This window comes from Alligator sinensis, unplaced genomic scaffold (assembly GCF_000455745.1).
Source record: "Alligator sinensis unplaced genomic scaffold, ASM45574v1 scaffold113_1, whole genome shotgun sequence".
In the NCBI taxonomy this organism is placed as follows: domain Eukaryota; kingdom Metazoa; phylum Chordata; order Crocodylia; family Alligatoridae; genus Alligator; species Alligator sinensis.
The window spans coordinates 401,821-411,804 of record NW_005842918.1 but is presented as its reverse complement, the minus strand read 5'-3'; the positions used below and the strand labels follow the sequence as shown (position 1 = coordinate 411,804).

General features: G+C 49.0%; 1 protein-coding gene across 2 annotated transcripts in view; it reads left to right on the top strand.

The window, feature by feature from the left end:
• Window positions 1-9,984, top strand: part of LOC102383898 (IgGFc-binding protein-like) — a 27,709-nt gene that overhangs the window by 11,791 nt on the left and 5,934 nt on the right. For both annotated transcript variants that reach the window (XM_006036143.3, XM_025192383.1), the window contains exons 6-9: window positions 3,097-3,692; window positions 4,743-5,313; window positions 5,883-6,082; window positions 9,305-9,685. In XM_006036143.3, coding sequence (XP_006036205.3) covers window positions 3,097-3,692; window positions 4,743-5,313; window positions 5,883-6,082; window positions 9,305-9,685 — 1,748 coding nt within the window. The remainder of the gene's footprint in view (window positions 1-3,096; window positions 3,693-4,742; window positions 5,314-5,882; window positions 6,083-9,304; window positions 9,686-9,984) is intronic.

The window sequence follows — 9,984 nt, the reverse complement described above, 5'->3', positions numbered from 1 at the left end:
CTCTTCATCAGAAATAATGATAATAATAATTGGACAGTGGAAAAAAATACCATTTTGGGGCCCTCTTTGTGTCTGGGTGCCGGGTGGCTACCCGGTTTGCTAATGCCTCTGTCTGGCCCTGTGCCCAAAACAGCAGCTCTCCCAAACCAGATTTTCTGCTGATTTTCTTCCTGGGATAGACCTCCCCAGCTTTCATTCTTGCTCTACCTTGCATTACTATTTAGGCAGCTGAGGGAGTCAGTTGACTTCATGGCCCATTGTTCTTCACTCCACAGGTGTTAACAGTCACCTCTCTTTTTTGATGGTCTTGATGTGTGAACTTTCTTAAGACAAGTGGTCTCTTTCCTATTTCACAGCCTCAGAGACCTTTTCGGTCTTTTCAGAATCATCAGTGCAACCAAGTAGACCAGTGTGCAGCAGCAGCTAGGGTTTCAGCTTCAATTAAGCAGGAGAGGGAGGGAGAGTCAGGTGAAGATGAGGCTCTGGCCCTGCTCTATGTAGACATAGCTCTTCACAAACCTTTTATCCTCATTCTGCCTTTCAAAAACAATTCTTATAATTTATATTCATGCATTTTATATTACAAATATTTATATATAATATATAATGTATACTTTATATACATATACAATATAGCATCGTGTATATTTAGATATATAGATAACAGTTTTATGCATATGTTGTAAATAATATATATGTATAAATATACACACAGATATATGCACACAAATATACACACACATGCACATATACAGACATACACATAAACACATGCATGCACACACTCTCACACACAAACACACCCACTCATGCTTTCACACAAATTGTATACACACACACACCCTACATGCACACACATATATACGTGCATACATATATATATACACACATATACACAAACACCCACATGCACATGTGTAGACATATGCACATATACACACATATATATTTACACAGACATGCTCACACACGCACAGATGCACACATACACACACACATACATATACATGCAAACCCATGCACATATATACACATGCACACACACTAGCAAATTGCCCATCAAGAATGACGGGGGGCGCCAGAACAGTTTGGCCACAGTTTGGCTACACTTGAATGGCTCTCAGCTCCTCCTGTTTTGACAGCATTCCGAATGTATGAGTGTCCACACCCTTCACACTTCGACTCTGTGCCAAGACAGGGAATGTTTCTCATCCCTCGAACCCTCCAGAGAACTATTTCCCTGCCAATACTAGAGAAAAACATCAGCCCTGTTTTTAAAAAGCAAAGAAACAGAAACCCACAACTAGGAGCATAGAAATGCCTGTATCTTTGGCCCCCACCATATGTTACATGTATTACACAATTCACTGGTGAATCACACAATAAATATTCACTAGTTACATGCACAAACTAATGATCGTACAACTAACTGATGAATTGCATAACAAATGCAGATCCACCACATGTGCAAGAGAATTATTGTACCACCAAAATGGCTGTCCAGCTACGAAGTCGGTGCTTGAAAAGGTGTAACAGCTTTATATCTGGTTTCTGGACACATGGCAGGAGCCTTGGTCCTGCTGCCTGTTCATATTGAATTTTATTAGTAAATATTAAGAATCATGAACCAAAAAATGACAAAGCTGTAAGGGAAATACAGAATGCCCATGTGAGGGACTAACATAAAAGGGATGGGGTGAAGAGGGGAACGCAACTAGGTTACAGGAAATACAATGTTAGCCAACTAAGCCTGGGGGTGGGGAGGAGGGGAGGCAGAAGGGGGCAGGGGTGGGGGTTGCAGCGCAGAGAGAGAAAGAAAATGGTGGACCAATGGAATCAAATCCGCGGTGGTGGAGGGGGTAGATTGAAGAAGTTACTCACTCCATAGAGTCCTAAACGTGGATAGAAACCACTTCTAGAGTTGTCACACCTTTTCAAGCACTACCTTTCTAGCTGGTTGGCTTTTTGTAGCTGGACAGCCATTTTTATGGCATGGTAATTACTTTGCATGTGTGGCCAGTCTGCATTTATTGAGCAATTCACCAGTTCATTGTGGGATAATTATTTCACACGGGCAGCTGGTCTTTACACGTGTGGCCTATCTAAACTCATTGTGTGATACACCAGTGCAACAGTGAGTTGCGTAATGTATGTAATGTGTACAAGGGGCTGAGTTCTTCCTAAGATCCAACCGAAACCTTCTTTGCTGTCACTTCAAGCCATTGGGCCATGTCCTGTTCTCTGCAACTAGAGGGAGAAGGTATCCTCCCTCTTCTTCATGTTAGCCTTTCAGTGAAATAGATGCCTCAGGTGGTTTTGGCTTCTCCATCACTGGAGGTGTTCCATGTTCCAGAAGAGGTTGATGGTTGAGTCTCCAGCCTTGGAGATGCCCAGGAAAATGCTGGATGGACCCATGGGTGGGATAGAAATAGAATCATAGAAAATGAGGGTTGGGAGGAACCTCAGGAGGTCACATCTAATCCAACTCACTGCTCCAAGCAGGATCAGCCCCAGCTACATCCTCCCAGCCAAGGCTTTGTCTAGCTAGGTCTTCAAAACCTCCAAGGATGGAGATCCCATCACCTATCTGGGGAGCTTATTCCAGTGCTTGAGACCATGGTTTAGTCAAGTCTAGTTTTACTCTGAGCAAGGGTCTGGACTAGGTGAGATCCTGTGAGATCCCTTCCATACCGACTCCTCTATGACTCTATTTCTAAGTGCTTCTCGAGGTCCAATCTAAACCTCCTTTGCTACATCTTCAAACTATTGAGCCTTGTCATGCTCTCTGCAACAAGAGAGAAAAGGTGTCTTCTTCCTTCTTCACAGTAGTCCCTCAGTGGTCTAGATGCCTCGGGAAGCTGTGGTTTCTCCATCACTGAAGGTCTTCCAGAAAAGGTTGGACAGCCACTGGTTAGGTCTCCATCTTTGGGGATGTTCAGGAGCAAATTGGATGGACATGTGGCTGGAATGGTTTAGTCAGGGCTGGTCTTACCTTGAGCAGAGGGCTGGACCTTGAGGTCCCTTCCAGGCTCACTTCCCTAGGATTCTGTGACCTCATAATCTCTATATTAACTCCCCTTCCCATGTTCCCTGCAGGTCCCGTCTGCCCCCGTCATGCCCACTATGAGGTCTGTGGACCCAGCTGCCCGACCACCTGCCGTGACCCCTCTGCTCCAACAACGTGTGATGCACCATGTTCTGAAGGGTGTTTCTGTGATGCTGGATATGTCCTCAGTGGAGACCAGTGCGTGCCAGCTGACGAATGTGGCTGTGTGCACCGGAATCGCTACTACAGCCGAGGACAGACCTTCTACACCGACACCTCCTGCCGGGAGAGATGTCAGTGCCAGGCCAATGGGGTGGTGACATGCCAGCTGGCCACATGTGGCTCCGGTGAGGAGTGCCGAGTGGAGAATGGCATTCTGGGCTGCCACCCTGTGGCCTATGGGAAGCTTGTGTTGTCTGGAGATACTCACTATGTCTCCTTTGACGGCTGGGCCTTTGATATCCAGGGCTCCTGTGCCTACATGCTGGCCAAAGTCTGCGGCAAGCAGCCACATCTGGCCAACTTCTCTGTGGTGGTGGAGAATGACCAGGCTGGGCCCGGGGCCAGGACACTGACACGGACTGTGGTGGTCTCTACCTATGGCTATACCATCACTATGGAGAGGGGGAGGCACTGGAAAGCAGCGGTGAGTGCCTTGGTTGGAAGAGCTGGCAGCTAACCATCTGTGTGCAGTGGGAGAGTGTAGAAATTTGTGTGTGGGAGTCGGCATGTGTGGGCATGGGTGAGTCTGTGTGTAAGCCCATGTGGGTACCTGCCTGTGCACGTGTATGTGTCTGTGTATGAGTGGGAGTCTGCATGTGCACGTGTGAGTGTGTGTGGATGCAGGTATGGGATACATGTGCAAGTGTGTATGTGCATGCCTGGATCTGTGTGTGCATGAGTGTGAGTGTATGCATGTGGGCAAGTCTGTGGAAGCACACGTGTATGCAAGTCTGTATGTGCATGCGGATGTGGAGGTGAAGGCATATGCAAATGCATGAGTATGTGATGTGTATGCATGTGAATGCATGTACATGTGTAAGCACTGGCATGTGCATGTGAGTGCACGTTTGTGTGTAGATGCATGGGTGTGAGTGCATGTGTGTAAATGCACGTGTTTGAGTCTGCATGTGTATGTGAGTGTGTGTGTCTGTGTGTGAGTGTGTGGGTCTGCTCACGTGTGAGTGTGCATGCTTGAATCTGTGTGTGAGTGCATGTGTGAGTTTATGTATGTGTTACTGTGTGTGCAAGATGGCATGAGCATGTGCCTGAATCTGTGTGTGTGTGAGTCTGCGAGTGTATGCATGTGTATAAGTGTGTGGGTGAGTCTGTGTGTAAGCACATATGTGTATGAGTCTGTATATACATGCAAGTGTGGAGGTGAGTGCAAGTGCAAATGCATATTAGTGTGTGTGTGTGTGAGTGAATGTGCATGTATGAGTCAGTATGTGTATACAAGTGTGTGTAGATGCATTGGTGTGACTGTGTGAGTGTGTGTAAGTGCACATGTGCTTGAGTCTGCGTGTATGTGTGTGCAGGCCTGAATCTGTGTGCGCGTATACCTGAAAACATGTCCAGACACGTAAGTGCGTGTGTGTGTCTCTGCACATGCGAGTCTACATGCATTTGTACATGCATGTGTAAGAGTGTGTGTGTCACAACCCAGCCTTGACAGGCAAATCTCTCATTGGCTCAGGTGAATGGGGAGCTCCATACCCTGCCCCTGGCTCTGAACGACAGGAAGATTTGGGCCAACCAGGAAGGGAACAACATCATAATCCAGGCAGCCTCTGGCCTCCGCGTCCTCTATGATACTTCCTCCTACGTCCTGGTGACCGTCCCCAGCACCTACCAGGGTCACGTGTGTGGCCTGGGTGGCAACTTCAATGGGGATGAGAGTGACGACTTCCTGCTGCCCAATGGCAAGATGGCCAAGAACATGGTTAACTTTGTGGCCTCCTGGAAGGTCCCCACAGACGGTGCCACATGCTCGGATGGCTGTGGAGACCAATGCCCTGTGTGTGATGAAACCAAGATGGCGCCGTACCGGGCCAAGACCTCTTGTGGGGTCATCCGAGCCACATCTGGCCCCTTCGCCAGCTGCCACTTGCTGGTCACCCCCGACAACTACTACAGATACTGTCTCCAGGACATGTGTGCAGCTAATGGGGCGCAGGAGACCCTCTGCCAGAGCCTCCAAGCCTACATGGCCGCCTGCCAAGTGGTTGGAGCCGAGGTTGGTGTCTGGAGATCCGCCACATTCTGCCGTAAGTAACCAGCCTCCAGCCTGGCCTGCATATCCTGCTCATTCACCCAACATGGGTTGCCCCAGCTGGTAGCATCAGCTCAGGGTTATTTCGACCAGCCACACATGCAAAGTAATGATCACACAATTACCTGGTGAATCACGCAATAAATTTATCCTGGCCACATGTGCAAAGTCATTAGCATGCCATAAAATGGCCGTCCAGCTACAAAAAAAGTCAACCAGCTACATAGTTGGTGTTTGAAAATGTGTAACAACTCTAGGGCCCCCGTTACACATTACATATATTACCCAAATCTCTAGTGAATTATGCAATAATTTAGACCAGCCACATGTACAAAGTAATTATGATGCCATAAAAATGGCCGTCCAGGTACAAAAAGAGCCAACCAGCCACAGATATAATCCTTGAGAATGGGTAACAATTCTAGAGCTGGCTTCCAGGCAGCTATAGATATAGAAAGATATTTTTGTAGCTGGACAGCCATTTTTATGGCTTTATAATTACTTTGTAAAATACCTCCTGTTAATTGCACTTTTCATGCTCGTGCATGTCTCTCCCCCTCCCAGCTCTTGCCTGCCCACCCCACAGCCGCTATGAGGCATGTACCAGGTCCTGTGACTTCACATGTGCCAGCTTATCCGTGCCCAGCCAGTGCGCTGGGAGATGTTTTGAAGGCTGCCAGTGTGATGATGGCTACATGTTCGATGGGGAGTCCTGTGTGTCGATGGAGCAGTGCGGTTGCCTGCGGGAAGGGCGCTACTTTAAGGTGGGAGTTAAGGTATCAGCGTGGGTGGTGCCTTTGTGGGTGGACAGGACTGGCCATTTGAGGCCTCCAGGTGGGTGGAGGAAGGGGGCATAACTGGGGAAAGGCAACATAAGCTTCCAGAAGCTACATGGCCTCCAGAGGTCCCTTCCATCCCAGCTTCTCTATGATTTACCTTCTTCTTCACAACTATGATGTTTGTTCATGGTCTTCATCCCATTCAAACATCTTTCTCTCCATAGTTGTATTGTCTCATCCTTTTTCTCCTTCTGGATCATGGTGCAATGCCATCATCGAATCATAGAGAGGTGGGGATGGAAGAGACCTCCAGAGGGCACATCTGGTTGACCCCCTGCCTGGGGCAGGATCAGCCCTGAACAAACCATCCCAGACAAATCCAGCATCGAACCTCTTTGTAAAACTACCATCAGCCCTGACACAACCAGGACATCACAGCCAAACCTGGTGCAGGGAAAGCAGGGGGACCGTGGCCACCAACATCTTGCTGCTGTAGAAGGTTGTTAATAGATACTCCAGAGACCCCAGGTAGAGGCCGCGCCCCTGCTACAGATGAAGGAAATCTCCCTGCCCCATACCAGTCTCACCAGGGGTTAAAATTCCTTCCTGACCCGAAAATCTGGCATTGGTCTGAGCCTGCGTGCAGGGGCAAGACCCTCTAGCCAGGGCCCTCTGGGGTTGGACCCAGCAGGAACATTGGGACAGCTGAGTCCCCATCCCCACCCTGGGCTGCAGCCACCACCCAGTAGGCCTGTGCGAATAGGTAGCTATTGGATTTGGCTTTGGATCTGGCCGCTTCAGATCCCAGGGATCTGATCCAGAGCTCTAAATCAGTTTCCCACTTTGATTTGCCCAAAGTGGCTCCGAAGCTTTGGAGCCGCTTCGGAGATCCGGCCATAGGGTATAATGGGGAATCAATTAAATATCTATAAATGTGTTGTTTTTTGTCTGATTTGGATTAAACATGCAGGGATGATAGCCCCTGGTGAGACCACAAAGCCTGCCAAGTTTTAAGAAGATCGGTCCAGGGGTTTGGGGAGAACTGCACCCCAAATTCTTGAAAGCAAAACTCATGTCACGTGTACGTGTTAAGCCACAGTGGGCTGAAAAGTGCAGGGGTGGTGGCACCTGCTGAGGCCACGAAGCCTGCCGAGTTTCAAGGAGATAAGTGCAGGGGTGTGCAGGGAACTGCACCTCAAGCTGCTGATAGGCAAAACTCGTGACATAGATGACCCTGTGTGTGTTAAGGCTCAGTGGCCTGAAAACTACAGGGATGGTAGTCGCAGCGGGGTGACAACTGCAGGGGTGGTGGCCCCTGCTGTGGCCATGATGCCTGCCAGCTGTCAAGGAGATTGATGCAGGGGGGTTCTGGGGCCCTGCACCCCTAGCTGCTGACAGACAAAACTCGTGACATGGGTGCTCGTGCAACTGACTGTGTCTGTCTTGGGGCCGTTGATTGTCTGTATTGATTATTTCCTCTGCTTAGTCTGTGGTTTTGTAGGTGTTAATTGTTGCTAATTAACTCGTTATCTAGTAGCTACTAGTAGCTAGGTCCTGTGTATTGAGCTGGTCCCTGAGTGAATCATGATTGATTGGTAACTGGTAAGACAGTAGCTTAGCAGCCAGGCCTGCAGTAGTCCCCCCCACCCCCACTCCGTGCCCAAGACAGACACAGTTGCACGAGCACCCATGTCACGAGCTTTTCCTGTCAGCAGCTAGAGGTGCAGGCCCCAAAACCCAGAAGCCCTGCACCGATCTCCTTGACAGCTGGCAGACTTTGTGGGCACAGCAGGGGCTATCAGGCCTGCAGCTTTCACCCTGCTGCGCCTTAACACACAGTGTCACCCATGTCACGAGTTTTGCTTGGCTGCAGCTTGAGGTGCAGTTCCCTCAAACCCCTGAACTTATCTCCTTGAAACTTGGCAGGCTTCGTGGCCTCAGCAGGAGTCACCATCCCTGCAGTTTTCAGCCTGCTGTGCCTTAACGCACACTCGGTCATCTATGTCATGAGTTTTGCCTGTCAGCAGCTTGAGCTGCAGTTCCCCACAAACCCCTGCACCGATCTTGAAACTTGGCAGGCTTTGTGGTCTCACCAGGGGATACCACCCCTGCAAGTTTCATCCAAATCAGACAAAAAACAACAAATTTATAGATATTTCATTGATTCCCCATTATGCCCTACGGCCGGATCTCCGAGGCGGCTCCGAAGCTTTTCCGAAGCCGTTTGGAAACTCCAAACGGCTTCAGAAAGCCTAAAGAAGCCAGTGCTTCAATCCAGACATGCTGCTTTGGCATGCAAAGTGTCTGAATCTTCTCCAGATCCAAAGCACAGTCCGAAGCCTCACACAGCCCTACCACCCAGTGCCTCTGGGGGAGGCCTAGAAACCCCCTGACACATGGAGCAGAAAGTGGGGAAGGGGAGAACCTGTACAGCCCAGAAGCCTGGGACACATCCCCATAGCAAAGCACAGGCATCACGACACCTACATCACCCTCAGCCAGTGGCCATCCAGCCCCTCCTTGAACCCTCCAGTGATGGAGAGCCCACAACTCCCGTAGGTGTAGGCCTAGCTCCACCTAGAGCAACCCTGCCCAGTGTCTGTCCAGCCTCTCCTTGAACCCCTCCAGTGATGGAGAGTCCCCAGTTCCCCTGGATGTCTCTCCTGCTGCCTCCTGACTCTAACAGGGAACACATTTTTCCTGAGATACAACCTCAGCCTCCTTTGCTGCAGCATCAAACCATTGACCAATGTCGTCCTCTCTGCAACTGGAAAGGAAAAGTGCTTTCCCTAAAAGGAGTTATTTCTCTGTGAAGGAAACCACTCATGCTAATTAAATGGGAATGGAAATATCACTGTTAATTAAATTGGGAGGGAATCATCACAGTTAATCAAACTGTTGGAATGATCACAGTGAACTAAATTGAGATGGAATTATCACCGCTAATTAAAATGTTGGAATTAGCACAATTATATTGGGGTGGAGTTATCGCCATTAATTGAATTAGGATGGAATCATCACCATTAATCAAATTGGGATGGAATTGTTACTGTTAAACTGTTGAAATTATCACAATTACATTGGAATGGAATTATAACTGTTTAGCTTTTGCTTACCCTTGGACAGGAGCAGACATAAAAAACAATTCCTGCGGAGCAATAAGTGGAGCTATCTTGATTGGGTGTTTGTCTGGGCTCTTCTTGACAGGCCGAGGAACGAGTCATCACTAGCAACTGCTCGGAGAAATGCTCCTGCCACACCTCAGGTGGGCTTGTCTGTGAGGCGACTAGTTGCCCTGTGGGGCGGACATGTGCCCTCCGGGCTGGGGGCCTGGGCTGCATGATGGAGGAAGGCCGGTGTACATTGACCCCCGGGGCCTACTTCACCACATTTGATGGGGCCTCTGGGCAGCTGCTCTACAGTGGGACATACAAGGTGGCTGCCCTCTGCAACGAAGCATCGCCCAACTGGTTCAAGGTGGTGATGGAAGTCAGCAAATGCCGTAAGGACAGTGTCCTGTCGGCCACGGCGATCTTCGTCTTCTTCCGGGAGGCTTTTATCACCGTGAACAGCAACATGGAGGCTCAGGTGAGAGATGATCAGCCCCAGTTCTGAATACCCATCATGCCTTCCTGGTATCTCCAAGCCATTGTCACTTGGTGACAAATCACCCTATTTTCTCATGTACCACACGCGCTCAAACAAGACCCTCACTTTGTTTCTGTAGCCCCCTACAAGTTGGTTTAATGTAGTTCAAGATGGACAGTGCCATCCCACCAACCCTCAAAAGCTACCATGTTTTCTCATATACAGCACATCTCAGCATAAATTAAGCACCCTGTTTTGGGAAGGTAGCATGAATAAGCAAGAGCATTTTCCAGAATCAT